This window comes from Passer montanus, unplaced genomic scaffold (assembly GCF_014805655.1).
Source record: "Passer montanus isolate IOZ18808 unplaced genomic scaffold, ASM1480565v1 scaffold103, whole genome shotgun sequence".
Taxonomy (NCBI): Eukaryota; Metazoa; Chordata; class Aves; order Passeriformes; family Passeridae; genus Passer; species Passer montanus.
This window is the reverse complement of record NW_024356838.1, coordinates 1,396,101-1,421,430: the sequence shown is the minus strand read 5'-3', so window position 1 is coordinate 1,421,430 and position 25,330 is coordinate 1,396,101. Positions and strand designations below refer to the sequence as shown.

At 40.5% G+C, this 25,330-nt stretch overlaps 2 protein-coding genes across 7 annotated transcripts in view; both read left to right on the top strand.

Annotated features, from left to right (window-relative positions):
- Nucleotides 1-6: 6 nt before the first annotated feature.
- On the top strand, nucleotides 7-9,099 carry EXTL2 (exostosin like glycosyltransferase 2). Of its 5 annotated transcripts, none has more exons than XR_005628571.1 (6): nucleotides 7-451; nucleotides 2,031-2,097; nucleotides 4,166-4,593; nucleotides 5,138-5,238; nucleotides 5,918-5,988; nucleotides 6,568-6,636. XR_005628571.1 is itself a non-coding variant. In XM_039718512.1 (6 exons), exons 4-6 carry the CDS (start codon nucleotides 4,200-4,202, stop codon nucleotides 7,057-7,059), a joined length of 957 nt encoding a protein of 318 aa, XP_039574446.1. In that variant the 5' UTR covers nucleotides 7-451; nucleotides 2,031-2,097; nucleotides 3,778-3,861; nucleotides 4,166-4,199; the 3' UTR covers nucleotides 7,060-9,099. The 5 variants fall into 5 exon arrangements, 4 of the variants coding, with proteins under 4 accessions (XP_039574446.1, XP_039574456.1, XP_039574433.1 ...); XM_039718512.1 differs by lacking the exon at nucleotides 5,138-5,238 and adding an exon at nucleotides 3,778-3,861 and having other exon boundaries at nucleotides 6,568-9,099; XM_039718522.1 differs by lacking the exon at nucleotides 5,138-5,238 and adding an exon at nucleotides 3,778-3,861 and having other exon boundaries at nucleotides 2,028-2,097; nucleotides 6,568-9,099.
- A 2,582-nt stretch (nucleotides 9,100-11,681) lies between these two features.
- The window catches only part of CDC14A (cell division cycle 14A), a 50,804-nt gene continuing 37,155 nt past the window's right edge, over nucleotides 11,682-25,330 (top strand). The window contains exons 1-3 of one of the 2 annotated variants that reach the window (XM_039718485.1): nucleotides 11,682-12,172; nucleotides 12,558-12,648; nucleotides 22,834-22,909. In XM_039718485.1, the coding sequence (XP_039574419.1) occupies nucleotides 12,067-12,172; nucleotides 12,558-12,648; nucleotides 22,834-22,909 (273 nt within the window). In that variant the 5' untranslated portion in view covers nucleotides 11,682-12,066. The remainder of the gene's footprint in view (nucleotides 12,173-12,557; nucleotides 12,649-22,833; nucleotides 22,910-25,330) is intronic. The other variant, XM_039718478.1, reaches the window with a different exon arrangement.

Here is a 25,330-nt window from a genome sequence, read left to right as displayed (position 1 = left end):
CGCCGGGGGCCGGGCCGGGGCCGCGGGGGCTGCCCGGGCTCGGGGCCGCGCCGCCCGCTAATGAAACACAGCACGCCCCACGCGTGAGCTCTTCTCCGTCCCGTGCCAGCCGCTCGCTCGCGTCCCGGCTGCGATGCCGGCTGCTCCCGGTGCAGCTGTTGTGGCAGCGCTCGGTGTATGACAGCCAGAGCCGCCGGAGCGCTCCGCCCGCCGCAGGACCCTGGACTACAACCCGGAGCCTGCCGGGAGGAAGCGCAGGGACGCACGGCAGGAAGCGGGCTCGGCCGCCGCCGTAGCGCTGCCGCGGTCCCGCACGGCCGCCCCTGAGTCACCGGAGCGGCTTGTGCGGGGCCGAGCGGCGCGCTGGGCCGGTACCTGCTCCGCCGTGCTGCCGGTGCCCCTGCGAGGCACAGCCCGGCCGGAGGAAGCGGCGAGAGCGGCGCCTACTAACGTGAGTGGGGCTGGGGGCGGGTGGTGCCGGGCGGTGCTGCCTATCGCTGCCTATCGCTGCCTGTCGCTGCCTCTCCACAGCGCCCAGCTACCACGGGGTGCTGTTAAAAGGGGCTGCCCGCCAAGGGAGGGGACCCCTTTCGAGAACTTTTTCTTAGAACGAGGATTAAAATACTGGTTGTTGATGTAGCGATTTTATTTTCTACAATTTTGTGTTCTCTGCAATATTGTGTGATTTTCTAAAAGACGTCAATCTGGCATTGAAATTTCCTAACTTAATTGGCGAAACTTACCTGCATTTGCTTGTTGGAAAGTGCCGTGATGCTAATTTTAAAACAACTAAATAGACGTTTATTTTGAGAATAGATAGTAATATCATCATTGGCTATCACTACACCTTTCGTAAGCACTAGAAGGTATGGCTAGCAAAGTCTCATAAACAGCAAACAGTATTTATATTTTCGTTTTAAGTATGCTTTTAACGTTTAATTAATCATTACAATAGCACTGGTAAGTGTTGCAAGCTGCTGAAAGAGGATCTGAGGTTCACTTCTTGAAAAGCACATTTGATGGGAATAGAGTGGACCTCATAAATGCTGTGTTGCCACTGCTGCTAATAATTTTTAGAAGTCAGGCATGATTGTTTGTTCCCTATGAAATGAAGCAAGCACAACAAGCAGTTAGCTTCTGGAAATAGTTTCAGTGGCCTCTTGTCACAAAATAATAGTAACTTTTGATCTGAGATTTGGGGAGACCTGTATATGTGGACATGTTCAGATTGGTATACACACAGATAACAAATCTGTAGTTTTAAGAAACAAATTTATATAGGCCAAACAAATTACTCTTATGGAATTTCACAGAGGTTCAATTATTCAACAAATTCTTGTGCTCTTAGCTTTCATAGTACCATTCTAAAATTAACAACTCTTTGGTTGTTTGGTGAGTTTTAAAGGAACAAAAATCTCTCCAACAACCTAGGAGCACAGCTTTCCTATATTGCTGTCCTGAGTCCTGTATACCCTTATTTTATGTGCTTGCACTTATATTTTCCAAGCTGCCAAACCTCATGGGGAGACCAAAATGCAGTGTCTTAAACCTCTGATACAACTGATAATCTTAGTGAGAGTGTGAAGGAGATGACCCAGAAAATAAAATATTATTGGGATAAAATTTTATTTGCCTGACTGTGATAGCCAAATATATATTTTAGTGGTGCCTGGTGAGCAAAGGAACACCTGTCAGGTTCTAAGGACCTACTTGTATCTCTATAACTGAACTTAGGGATGGAACACACAGACATTGCACTGGCACAAAGCAGCAATTTTACATGCAGAGAAACAGACTGTTCTTTTCTTTTTAACCATCTGGTGTAATGACTTCTTTCGGGAGCGTTCATTGAAAGGCAGAGATAGTTATTCAACTGAGCATTAGGAAAAGGGATGGGATTATTGACTGATATATGCCATGAATGCATATATCAGTCAATAATTGGAGGGCCTTTTACTTGTAAAAGAATGCTGGGTAGCATGTGGATAACTGTTGATCTCCAGTGATAGAGTCCCTTTAATTTCCAGCAGATTCAACGATCACAAAAAACTGCCCTAAAAAGAAGCCAGAAAAACAATCCTACGTGGCAACAATGAGGTAAGTTGTGAGGCGTTTTACACTAAAATAATTTACACTCATATTTTCAAGCATGTTTTTTGCACTTTGGAGAGAAATTATTCAAAATTCTGTGAAAAAAACCCCCAGAGATACTCTCTTAAAAATTGTACTTGTTTGGCTGTCGTGGATCACTCATATTTTCAAGCATATTTTTTGCACTTTGGAGAGAAATTATTCAAAATTCTGTGAAAAAAAAACCCCACAGATACTCTCTCAAAAATTGTACTTGTTTGGCTGTCATGGATCAGTGTATTTGATCAGAATTCCCTGCTGAAAACCTAGAAATTACTCACAGACTAACATGAATAATATGCATACATGAGTAATGGTATTACAATAATATATATAGATGAGTTAGCAGCAAGCTTGGAATGTTCATCTTCTATTCAGTTTGCACTAATCTTGCAAGTAAAGAAGGAGAAAAGGAAAACTGTATGAAAAGCAACAAAGACAAGTGCCAAACTCTGCACCTAGAATGGGGCAACCCTGGATGTACAGACAGACTGGGGAACGAGAGGCTGGAGAGCAGTGCCATGAAAGGGACATGGGGGTCCTGGTCAGTGGCGAGTAGAACATGAGACAGCAGTGCCCTGGCAGCCAGGAGGGACATCCCTGTCCTGGGGGCACCAGGGACAGCACAGCCAGCTGGGAAAGGGAGGGGATTGTCCTGCTCTGTGCTGATGCAGCCTCACCTCAAGGTTGTTCTGTGCAGGTTTATAAGAATACAGTATAAGAAGGATATAAAGCTGTTAGAGAGTGTCCAAAGAAGAGCTATATAGATAGTGAAGGGCCTTGAGGGGAAACCATCTGAGGAGTGGCTGAGGTCACTTGGTCTGTTAAGGCTGGAGAAGAAGGGTCTGTGAGGTCTCCCAGCTGTCTACAGCTTCCAGACTAGGGGAAGTGGAGGGGCAAAGCACTGATCTTTTGCCTCTGGTGACCAGTGACAGGACTCAAGGGAATGGCATGAAGCTCTGGCAGGGGGTTTAGGCTGGGTATTAGGAAATATCTAAGTCTATTAGCCAGAGGGTAGTTGGGCACTGGAACAGGCTCCCCAGGGAAATCATCACAGCACCAAGCTGTGATGTGTTTGGACAATGCCCTCAGGTACATGGTGGAATTTTGGGACCTTTCCTGTGCAGAGCCAGGAGCTGGACTTCAATGATCCTCATGAGTCCCTTCCAATTGAGGATATCCTATCACTGTGTGAAGAACATTTGAGGGCTTGTCTTTCTAGAAGCTGCTTTTTAAGAGCTATTTAATTCCAGGATCATGAGGATCCAGAAACCTCTGCCTTAAACTATATCTACACTTACAGTTAACAGATAGGTAGCACCTAGCATCTGACATTGCCATTTTCTCACAAGTTCTAGATGTATCAGTTCAGCTGTTGCTGAGATTATTGCATCCCTGCATTACTCCATCTGGCATGTTTCTTTTGCTCCACCTCTGTGTTATAACCTTAGTGTGACCAGCATCGCATTTTCTGTACCAATTACCATTATCAAGCAGATATACAAACTATTGACAAAATAGCTAGCAAATCAGTTATAAAAATTGTTCCTTCTGTGTGGTGCTTGAGCAACAGAAAAAGTGAGCGTTTTATTCCTCCTTCCTGCCAGAGCTTTTGAGAAGGCACCTTCTCTCCTTTTTGCTTCCCAGTTAAGGCAGAGCTCCTGCAGTGCTGAAAACACTGAATCTCTGTACAAATTTGCTTTCTACTTTCAACTGGATAGACTTGGTGAGGTATGTAAATGTTCAATCAAAAATGTAGTAGTGAGAAATTAGGAAACAATGAACACTCTAAAGAACTACTCTAGATTTATTTCACAAAACAATGAAATCCAAAGTTAACCAAAAAGAGTGAAAAGCAAGTAAACACAGAAACTGGGTACAAGAAACACCTGTCTTGATAGTTGAAAGTAATTTGCCAAAGTGCTCCTTATTTGCTTACTTAAATGAAAATGTACTTAATATTTTGTGAGTTTTGATCAAGAGATAAAACTGTACATGGCTTTAATGAAAACTTTTCCTGTTACTTGTTTCAAAGGTGTTTTCACTTCTGTAAGCTTCCAGGAAGAGTTATGGGAATCCGCCTACTGCGCTTCACCTCTGTGGTGATCATCGTCTTGCTTCTTGTGGCAGGTGCTTTAACAGCTTTGCTCCCCACTATCAAAGATGACAAATTGCCCAACTCGAGAAGGGAACCAAAAACCCAGACTCAGTCTGCCCTGGATTCATTTACTCTTATTATGCAGACATACAATAGAACTGACTTACTGCTAAAGCTTTTAAATCATTATCAAGCAATCCCACACCTACATAAAGTAATTGTTGTGTGGAACAACATTGGTGAGAAGACACCAGAGGAAATGTGGAATTCCTTGGGGCCTCATCCTGTCCCTGTTGTCTTTAAAGTTCAAACTGTAAATCGTATGAGGAACAGACTACAGAATTTCCCTGACCTGGAAACAAAAGGTAATCAGCAGTTCATAACACTATTACTAATATTATTTTCATGCTTGAAATCTGAATGCTAAAAGAGAGATGGTTGAGTTATACTGTGTAATAAATCAATGGATCTTTTGGACCACTTCATAGAGTGTGGGTAGAATAGAGGAATCCTGTGTTATGATATCAGGTGCACACCACCACCAGGCTGTCAGTGAAGAGTAAAGGAAAGAAAAGAGGAATATCAAATGCATTTCAAGGTCTTTTGCAACAGTTCTCCATTTCCTTTGTCAGGCAAACATGGGTAGTTCAGCTGCTCTTCCTTCCGTACTATAAACTGAAATTCAAAATGCATGTTGTTTGTTGAGTGTCTGCACTAATCTGGACTTAAGTCATCTGGTAGAGATTTGATTTAGTCCATTCTTCTTAAGACTAAGTTCTCAAGCATGTTCTGCTCTTCTGAGAAAGTTCCCTCCCCAGCTGTCTGGCTTTCTATCTCAAATGATGCACTCTTTTATTTAAGAGTACTTTCCCCAGTCTCCTGGGTATTCATATAAATGTTCTTCCTAAGCTCTTTCTAGGACGTGTACAACAATAAATCCTGTTTGTTTCAAGTGGAAAAATCCCCCATATGTTGCATTACAGACCTGACCTTACTCATGATTAGTAAAGGTAATTGTATTTATTGCCCCCTTCCTATCATGCCTGCTAGTCCAAACACATGAGTTCTAGGAAGACACTGGAAACTTCAAATTCCCCAGTGTTTTTCTTACTGTACTAAGATCTGTGCTAGATGTAAATTTTAAAAGTTTTAATGCACCTGCAGTTCAGAGCTAAGAATATCCTTCCTTTTCCACTTCCTGGCAGTCTTTTGTCTAAAACTTAAGGCAAAGAGTCTTCCTTCTGTAGGAATATTCTATTAATATTGAGTGTTGCCTGGGCAATTTAACTTGCTTATGTAGTAGTGTATATGCTAAAAAGTACCTAACTCTATTCTAGTTGTATCTTTACACAAGATTAGTCGAATTTTAAGTTGCTTTGCCAAACACTCCCAAGTTTTCTAACAGATATTTCTCCAGCTATACTACAGATGATCAAAGGCTGCTGAGTTTTGTAACAGCCTGGCAAATAATCTAAAACTTAGGTTTGCTTCCAGTTACCACAAAGCTGTAACCTTGCTTTAGCTTTGAAATCTACTTATGTTTTATCAATCTACTTTCAAGGAATTGCAATTCAGCTTAATAGTTGTAGAAATTTTATATTTCATTTGTCAAATATTGTGCTGCAAACTGTGCTCATGTATTTAATCTTTTGATCAATTAAAAGTTTTTCTCTTATTTTCCTCCTTCAGCTGTTTTAATGATGGATGATGACACACTAGTCAGTGCGCATGACCTTGCTTTTGCCTTTTCCGTCTGGCAGGTAATCTTTTGCATCTTGGCAGGAGGTATTTGTGAGCTGCACTTGAGATTAATAGTTTTAGTTAGAACAATAATGTATCACACTGTTTTACCATTGGTTTTCTAGCTTTAAAGTTAGATTTTAGGGAGTTCAAAGCACTGAATAGTAGAAATAGCAAAATTGTTCTTTAGTAGTATCTGTATCTGTTATCTGTAACTTTAAAATTTTAACTCTTACTTTACAAAACCATGAAGTTGCTAACTGCTGAATTTATTTAAATGTGTAGTAGTCTTGTGTGTTTTGTTTTGCAAAGCACAAGAAATTATCTGTAAAGTTATTTTCAGTGCCAAATACACAGCTGCCAGTTGTGGGTAGATGTTTTGTTGGCAGTATGTGATATGGAATGAGGCAGACTGTCAGTTTTGTGAAACTGTATTTAATTGCGACATTTATGCAGATCAAAGGACCACATGCCAACAATTTAATTCTTTCCTGGCAATAATGTTGTCCTCCTTTCATTTAAGAATTGCATAAATGATGAACGTACTTAAGTGAACCCTGCACTGTGAAATATGTGTTAAATTTCTTTTTTTCTTTCAGCAATTTCCAGAGCACATAGTGGGATTTGTTCCTAGAAAGCACATTTCTACTCCTTCAGGCGTATACAGTTATGGCAGCTTTGAACTGCAGAACCCTGGATTTGGGAATGGAGATCAGTATTCTATGGTGCTTATTGGTGCAGCATTTTTTCACAGTGGGTATTTAGAAGACTTTCAACAGCAGCCAGAAGCAGTTTACGCCTTAATAGATGAAACTCAAAACTGTGATGATATTGCCATGAATTTTCTGGTAGCCAAGCATACTGGAAAGCCTTCAGGAGTGTTTGTGAAGCCTGTTGACATAAGAAATTTAGAAAAAGACACTAACAGTGGCTATTCTGGAATGTGGCACCGAGCAGAGCATTTGTTACAGAGATCCTACTGTGTAAATAAACTCGTTAATATTTATGATGGCATGCCCTTAAAATATTCTAATATCATGATTTCTCAGTTTGGCTTTCCTAATTATGCCAATCACAAAAATAAAATGTAAGCCAACGAATTTAAGGTGTTAAATGTTAAACAATACTCAGTGAATTGTACTGAGTTCAAGGAGAGAAGAAGGTGTAATTACTGCATCTTGACCATCCCTCTTTGTAGCCTCTGATTTTGTCTCCCTAAGCTTTTTATGTATTTCTTTCCTTTCTAACTAAGTCACAAAGGTAAGTTTTGAGAAAACTTAAAGAATATATAATCATGCTTAGCTGTGATAAAATCATCCTCTTTTCCTTAAAACCTGAAAAGCTACTTTAATTAATTAGGTCAGTTCTTCAGAAACATGCAGAGAAAAATGCATTCCTATTCTTCAGATCTTAACATTTGGATTTTTTTCCCCTGAATATACATATCCAGTCAAATGAGGTCTAGGCATATTTGTGACAGTTATATTTTGAGATGCTTCCTTGCCTTCCCACTCCTCACCTGCTCCTACCCAGTTTCCAGTGAAGCTGTAGAAGAGCTACAGTGAACTGCTGGCCAGGCTTCTGGCCTCTGTACAAAACCCTCTTGAAGTTTGTATATAAGCTACTCGGTGTTCTGAGATGTTCTTGAAGCTGCTATGAAAGCCAGAAAAGTACCTCACCTTAATCTCAGATAGTCCTTAAACCATTGCCTACAATATCTACTCCTGCTCAGTGAATGGAAAATTATCTTTGATGTGGCTTTTTTTCCTATTATTGATTTGCCTGGAGTTGCTGAAACACTGCAAGCAGCTGAAAGGTAAATCCTAGAGGATGGAAATATAAGAAACATGAATACATGAAATATGAAACTTATATAAGCAGCCAGAAGAAGAGGATGGAATATTAGTTATTAATATTCTCTTTAGTACTTAGTTTTATTTTGATATTTTGCATATATGTTGTTACAAACATGCACCCAGGAAAATCCTCAATTAGTTAAAAATTTCTTATTTCCAGTTCCTAGTAAGAGCAGGGTGTTCAACATTTATTACAGTGTACATTTTGTAATTTTACAGGTCTACTGTTTTTTTGGCTTCTCTTTCAATGAGTATTTACTTTTTAGTTCCTTTTTTCCTCTGTTTTTGGTGGCTATGACAACAGAGTTAAAATGTACAATAAATGGGTAAAGCATTTTTAAAAAAACTATTTTAAGGTACAGTGGTATTTGACAGGGATGCACTATTATCAGTCTCTGAATTCTCTGACATTACTTATAGCAAGAAACAGAGCTGCTGTTAATGGCTTTTGTTGGACTGGGACTCTGTAATTCTGGAAACCTTCTATTGACATAGACAGGGCAAACCTTTTCAATGAAGTTGCACAAGGGTTGGGCTTTATTTTTTTGGGGGGTGTGGAGTGACACACAGTGATTTTCCTGGGTCACAGAATCAGATTTGGCATCCAAAGCAGATTTAGTTTCATCTGCATCAGCTTTTAATTGATTCTTAGAATCAGTTCAAAGGTAGCTGTAGGCAGCCAGTCACAGCTAATACCTAGCACACAAATAGCATCTGCACAAATGGTATATAATTCTATCATTTTTTGTAAAAAGTTAGCTGAACAAGAGTGAAAAATATGACAAGTTCTTTACAGCAGGGTGTGAGTCTTTGGGGAAAATGAAGGACTTTTTTGCCTTGTTCTACCAGTATTAAAGGATTTAATTTCTGTTCAGTGAAGTCTTCCCAGTACTTTTGTAAGATTTAAAGGGCAGAATCTTAACATGGCAATGTAAAGTCTGCTTAATTTTGTTGTAATAGTGAAAAGTGTTTTTTAATTATGGTGCTGTAGTGCTAAGTAGTATACAGGTCTATGATCTTTCCAGAAATGCAAATTTCTATGATTTCTGTTCTGTGCAGTATCAGCTAGAGGTGTGAAGACTCACAGTTGTTGTTAACTTTATTTTTGAAATGTGAAATGAACTGTCAACTCAGCCAAACTGTAGTATTGGGCTCTTTGTTGGAGTGAAGGACTTCTTTTGTCTTCTGAATCAGTGAAAGAATTAATAGAACAAGCTTTTAATTATACTGTTATATTTAATTTGCACCATTGTAAAATAAAATACAGAAAGCAGACTTGTGATGTGTTTATTTTCAGATTATTGACCAAAATTTTTATTGTTAAGATGACTAAAGTAAGCTCACAGTTTGAATACTCATGAGAAGCACCAAGATTTGTTTTTTTAAAAAAAATTAGTGTACTTGTTGGCACATACATTCATTTAATTTAGGTAAGGCCTACTTATGAAGGAAGAAAAGGCATAAAATAACCAACAGCCTTAATCATTTTAATCTTAGCAAAGAAAATACAAAGATAAGACTTAAGCTCCAGCCGTAATTCATTGTACTTTGGAACCAAAAGGGGTTTGCTTATTTTTAAAAGTGGATTTTTTTTATGCCTTGGTAGTTATAAAAACGTCTTAAGATTTTTTACTGAAAATACATTACCAAAAATTATATTTTAAACAAAATAATATGTATATAATTATTTCTGTGTGAGATGATCTATGTCATTTGGCAATATTTTGGAGTCTACACAGAATCATCACCACCTCTGTATGTTCTTATGAAATTACAGTTAATGCAACACAGGATTTTAAACATGGTATCTAAAATATATATTTTAAAAATCTGTGATAAAAACCCAAGATATAGTGCTAAAATGTACAAGAAAATTTCTTCTTTACAAAATAATGCCACAAGATGTCACTACAGCCTTGATATTTGATCTCAAAACGAGTACATAGTCTTAATTAGAATAACTAAGTTGTATTAGTTTAAAATATTCTTAAAGCTAGCACTTTACAAAGTGAAATTCATTAAATAATCATACTAATAGCTATGACACTACTGGAATTGGAAAAATATAGAGGTTATTTTGCACATATTTTTACAGGGAAGAAAATGAATGTTAGTTTATTTCTGATGCTTACAAAGGCTGCAGCTAATTTCCACAAATGAGAACTCTTCTACAATGAAAACTGTGTTTTTAACTTTGCAGAAGACATATAAACAGTATATAAGAATTTGACAGCTGGGCTTCAGTATCTAGTGATATTTGCCTCCTAGATTCACCAGTCCAGCTGGATGGGTTTACATACCTTAGGCTTTATCACAAACTCTGTTTCTACAGGTTCTAGATACGGGATTCTAGGCTGCAGACTGTTCCATCTTTCCCAGGAGTGTTGCTAAAGCTATTTTGAGTATGCTCATTCAAACTGCCCTTAAGCAGAGTGCAGCACTGACTTAGAAATGTGTTACATTGAACTGCAGTGAAAGTCTGAGGGGAAAAAAAAAGGGCATTAAAACCCTGCAGTTCTGGGCAATATACCTCAATACCATCTCTTACACAGGATATAGTACCCCTCAGAGAATTGCTTGTAAATAAAAACACGCTAGTGAAATACTTGATTTTGTTAAGGTTGTAAAGAAGAGTCTAAAGATAAACACTGATTTCCATGAAAAGGAACAACCCTCTAACAACCTTTATTTAATTTGCTGGTACATAAGACTGCAGTCTCAGTCTTGTGAACATCTTGTATGGAATAGTACTTTTGACTGAAAAGGAGGTTTTCTCAGGTTCCAGAATCAGGCAAAAACAGGGTCATATTTAGCACACTAGTTTCGGAGCTTTTCCAAAAACGTTGAAAAAAAGCAGTGTAAGAATGCAAGTACAAAGCATTAGAATCAACACAAAAATTAAACAAACATAAAACAGCTGCAGTGTCTTCTGTAGTGCTTCCCCTTATTTGTAAAGCTTTAAAGATTATCCAGCGCTTATGACACCAGATTAAAAACTGAAGAGTCAGAAGTGTTTCACGCTCATGTTTAGCCTCATTAGCAGACACACCAGGATTAATTGTACGAACTGGGGGTTACAGTAGGTTATTTACGTGTTACGGAAAGCTGGTGATACATATGTGAACCTCAGCGCTGCCTATGGCTTTGTATTACAACATCTTTTAAAGGTGTTTCAAGAGTGGATTTTTTTGTTTGTTCAGGGGAAGAGTGACTTTTTTAACCCCCTTTTTCTTCTCTCCTCAAGGAACCTCTCCGTCGCAACCTTTGCCTTAGTTGTAAAGCTGAGACGGACAGTCTGCCCTGTTTGGCACTTACCAGTTCTTTCTAAAGGGGAGAGGCGGAAGAACGCGCCCGGAGCTCGAACCAGCGCGTTAGGAGAGCTCCGCGCCTCCGACGGGCGCGGCTCCCTCAGCGCTCGCAAGCGGCTCCCGGCCCCTCCAGCCCCGCGCCCCACGGCACCGCCCGGGCGGGAAGCGGCGGCCGCGGGGGGCCTGGGGCGGGGCGCTCCCCGGGGTGCCGCCAGCTCATTGGCTGCAGGCATAGTAGAGCGACCTCTGATTGGTCAGCCGACCTGTCTGTCACGACAAAGGGTGTCCCAGGTAGCGCAATGGGCGCTCCGCCGGCTCCCCCTCGCCCGAGGCGACCTCGCCGCTCCGCCTGCCCCCGTCCGGAGCCCACCCGCGCTGCTGAGGTAGCGCTCCGGCTCAGCCCCGTTCCGAGCTGTGCGCGACACCCGCCCGGTGCCCGTGGGGCGCTCTGCCACGGGCCGCCCCCGGGCGGGGAAAAGCAGCCCCAGCGCAGCGGGGCGCGGCGGCGCTGCCCGGGCAGGCGGGGCGGAGGGCGGGGCGGTGTCGGGCTCAGGGCCGCTGCCTGCCGGAGCAGGGGCGCTGCCGGGCCGGGGAGCGGGGGGAGCGCAGGGGGCCGGTCACTCGCAGCGTCAGCCCTGGGCCGGGCGACACAAAGGCTCCGTAACGCGGTTGCCAGAGCGCCGCCGGTCGCCTGGTAACCGCCCGCTGCCGCTTTATCCGGGGGCGTCTCCTGGCTGGGGGCGGGGTGGAGCTGGAGTCTCTGCGGGCGCTTGCCCGTCGTGTCCCGGGGCTCTTCTCGGCTCCGCTCCCGCTCCTATGCGGGCTGCGGCCGCTGCGCTCGCAGCACCCTGGGCCCTGGCGGGCGGCCACTCCGGGCAGCGGGTCGCGTCTCAGCGAGCGCGCCCCGGCCCCGCCGGCGCTGCCCCGGAGCGCCATGAGCTCGGAGCCGCCCCGCGCCTCGCTGCTCCGGGCCCTCTTTAAGATGGAGCCGGCGGCGGCCGCCTCCGAAGTGCTGGGGGGAGCCTCGGAGTTCGTGAAAGGTGAGAGCGGGGCGGGAGCCGCCCCATCCCCTGCCCGCGGGGTCCCGGAGCCTCCCCCAGCGGGGAAACTCCCTGCCTTCTCTACCGCCCTCCCACGGCTTTGCTGCCCGCCCGGCTCGGCCCCGGCCCCCGTGCCCGGCGGGTTTCGCGGGCTGCTCGCCGCGGCTGCTGTTGCTGCGCGCTGCTCGCTGGGTCGGAGCCGCTGCCGAGCGGCCCCCGGCAGGGGCAGGGCCCGCGGGCGGAGCGCTCCGGGCGCTCCCGCCGCCGCTCACGCAGCAGAAAAAGGAGCGGCGGAGCCTCTTCCGCCCCGCGGTGACAGGCGTGCCCCGAGGCGGCGGCCGGCTGCCTCCGCTGTCCGACACTGTGCCTCTAATCTGTCTTTCAGATCGGTTGTACTTCGCTACTTTACGAACTAAACCGAAAAGTACCGTAAATACCCACTACTTCTGTACCGATGAGGAACTGGTCTATGAAAAGTAAGTGTTGCGGTTTGCATATTCAAAGTGATCACCTGAGAGTCTCCCCAACACACTTTGATATATTCTGTAGAATATTTTTGCCCCGTTATGTTACTTGCACAGAATATGAGTATAAAGTTTCTCCAAGTGTATTTATTTATTTGCTGAAACTAGGTGACACTTAAAAAAAAAAGACCCATAAAAACAACTGCAAGGCCGGTTAAATGGCTTAAAACGTGGTTGAGCTCAAAGAAGGATATCTGAGCCTTGGAAGATTTGTTTAAAACATGGAGGTCTATTTGGACTAATCACACTTTACTGAATGGTGTCTTAAATAGAAGACTTATTTGGCACGAATAGATAAACAATAGTTTGTTTTATATTTCCTGTATTTTCCTGTATAGAGAGTATGAAGTTTACAGAATCCTAAGAATGCAGTGTTTATATGTGCTCTTGAAGAGCGTCTGTAACTTCTTTTATAACTCTGGTTTTAGTAGGGGGTTTTGAGATAGCACTTCTTGATGGCTTTTGTGTCTTTAGAACAGCAGAAAAAATATTTCTGTGAAGTAAAAAGTTCGTGTTTGTAAGACACTGACTTCACACAGAAGGTAAAAAATAAAACTGATTATAGTTGTGAATACTATTTAAGGACATAAAAACCATCAAACAAATAAAGCAATTACTCTGTGCTGTGGCTAAAAAGTTGGTGCTTTGGACTGCATCTCAAGACCAACTGTTTCCTGTGTGATGATATATCCCTACCTGCTGGACATGGAGTTTGCTGCAGCAGAAGTGAAACAAAAAGTGTGTTCCTATTTTAAGCATAACTTGCTTTCCAAATGACTTGAATTAATTGTGAACATCAGCCATTCTTCCCTCCTTTCTCCTGCAGCCAGCACTACTTCTGTGAAGGTGTAAACCAATATTCCTTGGTTTTTAGCTTCCTTTTTTTGCACAGCTTGTAGTTTCAGGGTATCTTTTCTAGACGTTTTCTTATCTTAAGCTGTGTGTCTTCTACTGGAGTTCCCAATGGTTCATTCTGAAAGTTGACTTTTGTAACGGGGTGCTTGGGTTAGGAGTAAGTTCTTTAATGATCATTAAGTAATTTTGATGGGAAGGGACCTTTGGAGTATCCTAAGGGAGGGTTGACCTAATATTGAAAGCAGAACTCCATTGGGGAAGGTCCTGAGCAATTTGTGTGGTATGAAAGTGTTACACTTGCTTTAAGAAGGGAAACTTGTATCTTTTCCAGATTTCGGTATTATGTTTTGTTTCTTAACGTGCTTTTAGGAAGTGTGAAGGGCTCTTATGTGCCATTTGATCTTGTGGGTAGGAAAGAGGAGCAGTTTTGTACTCTTAGTTACAGGTGGCTGTACTAACCAAGGCCTGTAACTGAGTGAGGTATTTGTGTAAGGACAGTGTCATGTTTAAAAAAAAAAGTACTGAAAAAATTTTAGAGGGTGTGGTGGAGAAAGTAGTTTTCTTTAATATGTAGAGGAAATTCTGTAGGTATATTCCTTAACCCAGTGTTAACTACCTATGAAGGTGGAACCTGATACCAGATATAATTACTGGGTAATGGAAGGAAGCGAAGTTTCCTTATCTTCTAGGGCACAACTAAAGACATTGAACACGTAACTCCTGGTGTATGTTCTGAATTGATGGCTCCTAATCTGTTTGGCCCATTTTAAAGTTGTTGTCCTGTATCTGGTACCATAAAGATAGTCTCCCTTTTGTGCTCATAAAGTGCTGAAATGTGATATGAAAATAAGCGACAGTTACCAGGTGGTACCAAGGAATTGCGTAATAACCTTTTAAATGTCATTGCTAAACTTTCCCCTGGTATTTCTATTGCAGCACCTAGCCCTAGCAGTGTCTGCAATATTTGGTAGTGCCTGATCTTTTTTTTTTTTGCCCTCTCATATCTAAGGCAATTTATATGGTCTCAGGGAAGTAAAAGCAAGTGTCAGTAGGCTTACCATGTTATGTATATTTTTAATATCTTTCTGAATTTGGAAGGCTAGAGGTAAGTTGAGGAATAGGCTCAGTTCCTGGGGAAGTGCTAATTTTACGATAGTTCCCTTATGCTCATCAACAAGCTTGACATCAGCCAGTCCCTTGTGTTTCCCAGGCTGCACACAAAGTGGGGGGCCTGACAGGGCTTGTCTGCAAGTAGTAGTGGAGTGTAACTTTACTAGAACAGGTCAAAGGGTCTCCTCACTTCCTTAAAAATGCAGTCTTCTTTCTGAGAAAGTGATTAGAAGTATTTGTTGCATGATAGCAAAGTAAATATTTGGAAGTGAGTTTCGAAATGCTGTAGGTCAGAACAGTGGTTTGCAGAATCTTCATGGAAATGGCTTCCTTGGGTGGTTCTTGTGCTCAGAATTCCACAGCCACTTATCCTTTTCAATCAAATCACTTGCTCAGAGAGTTCTCAGGAGGGGGATAGGAGATGTCTGCTCAGGCATGAAATCCTCAGTACCTGTGAGGTGTGTAAATAATTGCATTAATAAAATTGTTTATTGATTTAACTTTGCTTAGATGCATCATTGTAATGACAAGACAAAGATACTTCATTGTACTTGGAAGTAAACTCCTTTTCTTTCAGCTCTTCTTCTGTTTAAATTGGTTTTCTTTGGACTCTTATTCTGTTAGCTTGTTACAGAATTTTATTTGGCTGACTTTACAGAGGTGTCAGTTTGCTTCACTGGAGCATTATCTGATCTGAAAACCTCATGAATATGTAGGTTTGGAGTTGCCTGATTACAGAGAGCCTGTTACTGGATCACACAGTACTCAAAAACTCATTATCTTGCTTCCCTTTTCCTCCCCCCCCTCCCCTTGAAGAGACATAAGGAAGTAATTTTTATATTAGTACTTTACCCCATTAATTCAACAAAAGAGCTGCAGTGCTAGATCTGATGGTTTGGGAAGTTTGGGGTTGACTTGCTCCTGTACCTTGTCACCTGATTTATCACTAAATTATACACAAAGTGGGGTTATGTAATCTTAAGCACTTTACACTTCAGTTCTCACTTGAAGTTTTCAACTGTTCTAATGACTTCATAATACTGTCTAACTTAAACATTCACACTAAAAAGATAATAAAGATGTTCTTAAAACCATTTAAGCCTATCTTAAATTGCTAGCAGACTAGGAACTTGCTACTAGAACTGTCACTATTTTAGTTAAATGTGCTGCAATTTAACCTTAAACCTATTATGCCAGAGAAATTCTATACAAATGCCTCAGTTAAGAGAACAAGAAACCTGAATGGAATGATACAATTCTGAAATCTCTTTGATAGTTTTGTTTCTGTAAGATTTTCTCAGAGTCTTTCTGAAACTTTGAGGTTTTTACTGAGAAATTCTGCACTACTTCTTATAAGGGAGCACAGTCTTTCAGGATAGTGTAGTACAGGTAACTATTGCTTCAGAAAAATGGAGTTAATGAGAAACAATCCATCTTGATGAAGATTGTCTTTTGGCAAACAGACAAACCTTGCCTTGGCAAGACCTCAGTTAATGAGTTAGGCACTAGTAAGAAGCTTTTTATTCTCTAAGAATAGCATCTTTCACGTTTCACCTTCCAGTAAACAGATCTGGGTTGAGAATACTACACTTGACTGGTTAACTTGGCTTTCACATAGTTTTATCAAAGCAGTTTTATCAAACTTTTAAAGTCCTTTTTATTTCTGAGTAGTTTTCTCAAACAAAGTCATAATTTAAATGCTGTGAAATGGGAATCTCACTCATCCTGATGATTTATAATGGCCTTCACAAATCATAATGGTTTTTATTCAGTCATTTGTTCTGACTTTGGATCTCTTGTATAAACAGCTTTTGCAGATCTAATCTCTGACATGGTGTAAGCAGCAATAGAAGTAGTAAATAGGATAGTCTCTGTAAATCATGCTTTACACTGAAATATTCTTTCAGGCTGTGGTATGTTACTTGCCCATTTCACAGCAGTCTTCATGAGTGCTACTTCAGCTGTATAGCAGTAGAGCAAAACTCTCAAGTGCTCAGCTACAACAGTATTAAATGAGTACTGTTTCTTCTACTGCATGTGTATTTGCAAAGAAACTGTTTGTCTTTCCTGTGACAAGAGTAAGGGTTAGCCTGCCCCGTTTGGCTTTGGTTAATGCTGCTTTTCTGTGGCTCTCCAGTAACAGTACTTGCATAGGAAACGTGAACTTCTTGATCTCTCTGTGGTTTAAATCATTGGAAAGGAAAAAGAAAACTTAAACTTAGCCTTGTTACAATAATCAGAGCTGTCACATCACACAAAAAGCTGTTCACATCAGTAGTTTTGAAAACTCGACCTTGACTATTGGATGACCAAGACAACTTAGTAAGATTGAGTCCAAAATTAAAACAAGGAAATTCCCCAGCTTAATTTTGTACATTACTTTACTATATCTGTATCTGTCTTTGCTTTTTTATAAGTACAAGATAAAAGCATTTGCCAGTAGTACCGAGGAGATTTTTGTTTGTAGTAAAAGGGTACCAGAATAAAACAGCAGCTTTCTAAGCTCCAGTTTTGAGTTGGATGGGGCTGTAGTTTGTCTAGGAAATCCCTTATGTGCATCTTGGCCTCTGTCAAGATGATTTTTTTCCAAAGGGACTAGGTTTCTGATGTGACCTGAAGGTTCTATAGGGCAACTTTTTATGGGAAAACCTCTTCATTTTTTTTTTAATATGAAGGAGCACTAGATTAAAAAGCCGTGTATCTGGAATAATTACTTTAATTATCTATTACTTAGATCTGTGAGTTGTTGAATTTTGAAGAATCAGGATCTTGAGGAGGATTTGGAACTTCCAATATGAAATGGACTTAATACCTGGGGAGTTTTGCATAATCCAGGGCCTCTGCACTGTTCCTACCTTCAGCTATTTCTAGGGTTATATTTGCTGTGTCATCCTTGGTCTGTTCAGAGGCACGCAATCCCTAAGCAGCATTAAGCATTAGGAATTTTGTCTCAGCCCAATTAAGGAAGCTCCTAACAATTCACGTGTCACTGGAATCAGCGGGTGAGAGGATAAAAACGATGCTCACCTTTTTTCATGTGCTTGAGAAGTGGAGAGGAGAAACACACTTCAGGAAACTGGAGTTGAAGAAGAAAGCCTGAATAGGTAAGATTTCCCAAGCAGCAGATAGGTTGTAATGAATGTGCAGACTAATCCTCTCTTATGCAGGGTGTTAGTTGCATGTGAGAAGTGTTCAACTTATCGTTTGAAGGAAGCAGCTGAATAGTCAGGTGGCCACTTCTGCATCACCTGGGCCTTGGGCTGTTAAATAGCCAGGCTCAGAAGAGATGCAGCAGGGCCCTTGGAGGGTCATAGCTGGACATTTGTGAAATGCTGAAAAATTAGCCAAGTTTTGCAGTTAGGGAGCTGTATTTTTATTTCACCACATTCTTGGATTTTTATCTTTTGACTTAAGTAATTGCAAGCTTGAGGACTCCTGTTTTGGCAGGGAAGTGGCATTATATGGTTGCAAGTCTTCAAGAAGGCAAACTTCATACTTTAATGGGTATACTTTTACTTTGTGCTCCAGTTCTGGGATATGTACTCCAGAAAATGATTGCAGTTATTAAATGGCACCTCTGTTTTCAAGTTACTGAACCAATGACTGAATAAGGTGGCAAACAAGAAACATCATGCCCTGATGGGAAGTGAGTGGCAGTATAAAACTACTGCTCCGTAGGGAAAAAGTATCAGGCATGTGGAGTAAAGTATAACTAATACATTTTATTTTTGGAAGATGATATCCTGGTCACGTAGATTGACGGAGGTTAATATGGACCTTAACAAATCAGGGAGATGGACAGTCACCAACTGAATTGAATATATGAATATTCATTCATATGAAAATATGAAATTCAGCAAGGGCAGGTGCCAGGTTCTGCACCTGGAATGGGACAACTCTGGATGTAGGGGCAGACTGGGGAATGAGAGGCCAGAGGGCAGCACCACAGAAAGGCACCTCAGCATACTCTGATTCTGTGGAATCAATTCAGTTAAAAGTCTGCTAGGCTATAATATTCCTTCAGTGAATGGCACCATCTATTCATTCAGGATGGGAAATCTGTTTATCATTTTTCTTCAGCACAAGGGTCAGAGATATTTAAATGCTTAGTAAAAAGTGGTGTTTGCTTTTCAGAAGGTTTAGGCTTGAACTGACCCGTGGCACCTTCATGTGGTATCCCATGGAACTGCAGTTGGAAACGACTTCTTACTAAAGGGATGTGGCCTGCATTTCCTTCACCATTAAATTCCCTGGAAGCATTTACAGTAACTATTTGAGTGACAGAGCAATGAGCTGGCCTTTCTAGGGGGATGACCATTCCTGTGATACAGTACAACAAATGCCTCAGATATAATACTGCAGCAAATTACTGGTAGGAAGAAATGGTTCTAGGAGTTTACTCTAAGGAGAAAACAGATATCAGAAACTTATGCTACTGCTTCCAGGTGCATCATGGTAGTATTTTTGAAGTAGAGTATTTAAATGTTCAGCTAGTATATTCTGGGGTTTTGCTACTTGGTTTGAGGAGCCTTATGGTTTGGAAAGCAACTCCCCATGGGATGAGGGGGGAGAATAACTTCAGGTATCATCTAGGTACTTGGTTAAAACAAAATATAATTAAATAATTCCATACCTGCCTTCTGCTCCTCTGGTTTCCACCTCTGTTGTAAATAACTGTCTCTCTTAACTAGCTTAAACTTCAGAGGCATTCCAATTTCTCTTACTGTTTTTCAATGCTTTGTTAAAACATCTAGATGTAAAAGAGATGGAAGTAAAATAATATTGGATGAATTGCTTATCAGTGACTAGTTGCTTTTTCTTATGTTGGTCTTCAGTTTTTGCCAAATGAAATTCTTTATTCAGCTGGTGACTTGGTGTGTCATTTCATCCCCATTCTCTATACCCTGCCCATTTCCCATGTTCCACTTACATTTACTTAAAATTCTGGTCTTGAGATGAAAATCCTTTGGGTGAAGCAGGATCAAGTGTCACTAATTCAAGTATAAAAATGGCCTTTTGTAGAAAAAGTAATGAGGGTGCATAGGATTAAATCCTTCTGCTTAAACATGTCAGAAACTGTATTTAGGTCTAGGGATGTAAATGGAAGAAAGATTTTGTAGATCAGAGTTCATTGACTGCAGTACGGAGCCTTCTATTATCTTCCAAAGAACTCTCTTGATTTGAGGATTTGTAAAGCACTTGTTTCACTTAGCCCCGTCAAAGAAAGGATAATTAACTTACTCCAATTTAGAGGTATAGAATGGAGAAAGTTCAAATAATAGATGTAACATAACCTATCTGCCTTGCATTTCAACCACAATGTTTCATCAGCAAAGGCAATAGCTGGTTTATAGTGCCTCTATGGTAGTAGGGAAATAACTTGGGAATTGACAGTGGTGTTGTGATGCTGATGCAGCAGGGACTGAAAGTGCCTTTCCTTTGATTGTGCTTGTATTCTGAGAAATATTTTGTTTCTGCAGCATAGATAAACAGGGATAGTACCAGAGTCTTAAACACAGATGCTTCTACTCCCTACTCCACTGTGTTCAGAGAAGCACAGGATTCTTAATGATAATCAGTGATGGAGATATAGTCAAAGACTGTGACATCTTTAACTTGGGGCTGAGAGAAGCTGAATGGCTTCATTTTGTAGAAAGACAATTACTTCCCAGACAGACTCAAATGTATTTTATCCTTATATCCACCAAAATAGTAATTTGTCTTGTGGATAAATTTGTAAACTGATTTTCATGTATTTTTCCTACACTGCTGTTCAAATTTAATCATGTGGAAAAGTAGAAGTGGATATATTACTTCATATTGAAGTACTTCTAGCAAATGAATTGTAATAAAGCATGGCTGTACTTCTTCAGTTCTTTAGATGAACTGGGTATGCAGTTATAGCTTTCAGATACTTTACTCTCAACATTTTTTAAGTATTCTGTATTATAGTAACTATCCCATTCCATATTTTTCCACAACACCTTAAAAATAATTTTTCCAAAATAATTTTCATATCATAAGTTTTAATCTTCAATCTTATATTTAAATGAAAGAATGCTCTAAAGTTGATGGAGTAAGATAGGGTGGGGGTGTTTGATTCATGTGTAAGTGCAGCTGTATGGGAGGAGATGTTAGGAAGCCTATATAACTTTCCTAGTAGCTACATTCACTCCAGTGTTATTAGAACTCCAATTTTAACTTCTTGTTTGTCTTAACTCATACTTGCTCTTAGAACATTTTTACTTCATCTCTGTGAAAATCTGTGTGGAGGGTTTTGCTTTAAAAATAACTATTGACCATATTTGACAGACTTATCTTAGAGAAGATGAATTCTAAAGTTAAACCCTGCTTTCCTGGGGCTGCAGTTTTCTCTTGGTTTAGTTAACTTCTGTACTACCTAAAAATTAAGTTCTGGTAGTTGGACACCTTGGTCTTTTTTCCAGCTAATTAGCTCCTGTAATTACATCATAATGTTTTGTGCTGAACTGATTCTTAACCAAAGCTTGTGTTGTTACTTGATATTGTGAAGTAGATGATACTGAGGTAGCACTGGTGTGGCAGGAAGGCTCCTTGTCTTAGGGAGTGATCAAACTAATATGATTGTTTCTTTTTGCTCTGGTCTTGGCTTTGTTGTTTGAGAGAATGTGGGGAGGAGGAGATCAATGATGTCACAAGCACTAAAAAGATGAAGCACTCCTAATTTGTTTTTGTGTCTGTGCAGAATGGTTGAAGCAGAAGACACTCCACAGATATGTAATGCACCATGGGCTCAAAGCAGGGCTGACAAGAGCAGGTTGTTCAGATCCTTGTACAATTTGGTTGTGACTTCACAGCCTCTCCGTGCAATTGTTTCCCAGTGTTTGATTGCCCTAAAGGTGGAAGTTTTCTTTTTATGTTCAACTGAAATCTGTTTTCCTGAAAAATAAACCCTTTGCTGGGGGGGAGAAAGCTTGATAGGTGCTGCCATCTATTATATCATGTAGTTTCTGTACCGTTTTACTCCTTCAAAGACTGTAAGTCCAGAACAGCTTTTTGCTCTGTGATTCCCTAAACAGAATGTATTCAGATGCTGATGACTTGTTTTTTATTTGTTAGTAGGCAAGAAGCTTCCTGTCTCTTTTATCAAAAAGGCTTAAAGTAGATGAAATTAAAGCAGTTTAAGTAGTAGTCTGTTCTCACTGTAAATCATAATGTGTGCTTCAATAAATTTGCATAGACCATGAAGATTAAGATTTTTATACACAACAGGAGAATTACTGAAGGAAGTCTGCAGGTTAAGTTTTGCACAATTCATGGAGAGGGTACTCTAGACAAGGTTGCTATAAGTTGCTTGCATAAAGGCTGCTGTTATTTGTATAGGTGCTTGTTTAGAGGGTTTGCTAGGAAGAGCACTGGGAATCACTAAAAGGAACTCCTGTTGTGCAATAATTTTCCTGTACAAATTACTGCTACTAGCTCTTCCCTTAAGGCCAGAGATTGTTGTTCAAAGGTAACACAGTTTAAAAATGTAGACGAGAGAAACAAGAACAATGAGGAGTTGATATTTACAACATGAAATAGATAATAAATTGGAAGAACAACCTGGAGGCAAGAGGATTTGGGGGACAAAAAGAAACATAATTAGATGTAAAGTATGTATGTAATATCTAATCTCTGGAATAGTAAAGAAAGGTATATAAAGAAATGAGCTAAAACTTCAGACAGAGATCAAGATTAGATGTTATTAAATAAATTTTATCACCCATAAGAAATTCTGTTTAGCTTATTCTTGATAGTAGGTAATGCTATATTCTCATCTTAAGCAGTTGTAGAATCTTTAGGATGGCATCAGCATGGTTTAAATGAATATCATGTCTTCAAGTCTTCATTCTGTGGTTTTGGCCAAAACCAGACTGGATGTCATGGGATGAAGAAAAAAAATTCTGTAATTAGTGTGTGTATATAATAAGAAAAGTAGCTACTGGACTATCTTAAATTGAAGCTACAAATAAGTTTAAATTAATTGTTACTATTGTCCTTTTAAATTAATCAATAAAGGATTTATCTGTTATTCCATGTGTATTGGCTACTCAGTATCCTTGATTTCCAGCTTTATTTATCAACAACATGAATGTTGAAATTTGCTTAGCTCTTTTGTATAAATAACTCTGTTTTGTGGTTTTTTTCCAGTTTCTATGGAGATTTTGGACCTCTAAATTTGGCAATGTTATACAGATACTGCTGTAAACTAAATAAGAAATTAAAGGTAAGCTTAGTTTAAAAACAATGTTCCTATGTTTTTGTATTTTCAAATTAAAATAAAATTAACCAGTTTGAAAGTGGTTCTTAGGTGCCCACTAGCTAGGTGGTTATTGCTAAGCTTTAAGGATATTTAGTTCTGAGGTTTTTTCCCTCTGAAGAGTGAAAGAAAATAATATGCCCTCATTTCAGCTTAGGCAGTGAGGCAGGTGACTGAAGGCTGTGTTCATCTTTTTTTGCATAACCTTAACACTTCCAAGACAATAGTAACAAAAGCTCCTGGTGTGTCACCACAAATTAGGGTTTGCAACTAATGAAGTGTCTATGCTGGTCTGAATAACTGAAAAAACAGGTACTCAAGGAGCAAAAAAAGGCTCCTGAAATCCCACTGTTTAAAGTAAGCCTCAGTGGAAAAGGGGTCAGGGCAGAGAAACTGAAGGCCTTGGGACTGAGAGCACTTCTTGGCAGCAGATAAAACATGGGTGTGCTATCAACACAGTTTTGATGACAAATCTAAATCACAGCATCACACTGGCTGCTGTGCCTAAATCCCAGCTCCATCCCAGCCAGTCCTCTGAGCGTTTGTACAGCTGCAGACTTCACTTTCTCCAATACCTGTGAAGAAGTGATTTGCATCATGCATAGAAAGTCTGTCAAGTACAAGAAATGAAACATATGTTTTAATTCCAAAATGCTGATTAATATAACTTATGGGCAGATAATGAGGAGACCCTTCACTAAATATTACAGAATAATCTAAATATTACAGATTTAAAATATTTTATCATATAAAATATTAGACCTGTTACTGAGAGAAGGGGGAAATGGGGCAACAGATGTGATTGCTTTGGCCGCTGTTAAGAGGGTCCCTTTATTGAAAATGGCATTATTTCTATAATGGGACACACATTATTTCTATAGGGACACAAATGCAACCTTTAGTTAAGTTGATTCATGCTAGCTGCTGCTTTCAGGGGTGTGCTGAATTCCATGAATTCTTAAGTGGAGGTTCTGCAAATTGAAGGGCTTGTAGAGTTGCTGCAAATTTCTGGAAAAAAAACAAGTGCTTCTAGTGAAAACTTACATTGCTTATTACTTTAAAAAGATACTTAGGGAAAGTTAATCTCTACTGTTTGTAATTTTGAATGCCTGTGCTCATATTGGGGAAATGTTGGATTTGCCATTTGATAACACCAGGCACTTTATAAATACATCATCCCATTTTGCAGTGCCACTGCCCCATTCAAACACATGACCAGTGCTTCTTACTCAGTAGGAATCTATTTTTTCACCTTAATTCTCTGGTTTGTGACCTTATATTTGTGTTATTAAAAACTGGAGTGTGCTTGCTCTGTGAAGCAGTTACTCCAGAGGAGAGCCAGTAATCAACCTCCTATTCTAAGTTGTGACTCTGATCTGTTTGGGACTGTAATACATCTCATGTATTGACTTCAGTCCTTAAGCTAGGTACCAGGAGTTTCACCCAGAAAATAAGTATGCAACTGATAAATATCTCAGGGGATTTTTTTAATGGTTCAGTATTAAACAGGAATGTGTCTGCAGTCTTTATTCTTGTTCTAAGGCCATCATCTTGCTCACTGAATGAGGCAAGCGAATCATCAGAAGTGTCTTGTAAGGTGATGGAGATTGGATGTTATGATGGGAAAAAAAACCAAAGGAGCTAAATTAGCTCTTTTAATGGGAACTATTAACCCTGATAGTTGCAGGGTTAGTTTAGCAAACTGCAATGTCAATTTTAATGTAACTTTTCTAGTTTTTGAGAAGAGTGAATGTACTTGCACTGCATGGTGAGTGGTACAGCTGGCCAGGACCAGAGGTCTCCCCCTGGGAGGAAGTGCAGTTTATTGCCTGTGGCTTGCCAGAGGCTAGTTCCAAATAGGTTAAATTAAACTCCTAGTGCCTAGGAGAGAAGGGTAACTTGATAGTGTAACCACTTGAAAGCAATACTTGGAACCAAACAGCTAAAGCTTGGAGTACTGCCAGAGTGGTATAAAACTTACATATGAATGGATTCCAGTCTGGCTGATTGGCACTACCCCTGGGGCAGACTGGTACTGCTAATGTAAGCTTTGCTCTTCTAGCAGTTAAAATCTGTGCCACACTCTCCTAATTTAGATGCCATCTGCAGTGGGTAAGTAGGCTTGTAAGGCAGACCCAGGGCTGAAACCTGCCTCTGCATGTGTGTTTACGTGCCCCAGAGGAGTGCATCTGCTGGGGACTGTAGGCCCAGCTACAGTGACTGCTGCTCAGCTTCCCCAGGGAGGAATTAGTCACCATTTGTACACCTCATCTTCTTGTGTCTGTCCTTCACACGTGTCCTCAAGATGAGTTCTGGAGCCTGAACTAGGGTGTTCATAAGTTCGTTACCTGTGACTTACCTGCCCTGGAGCAGCAAAAGTATGGTAAT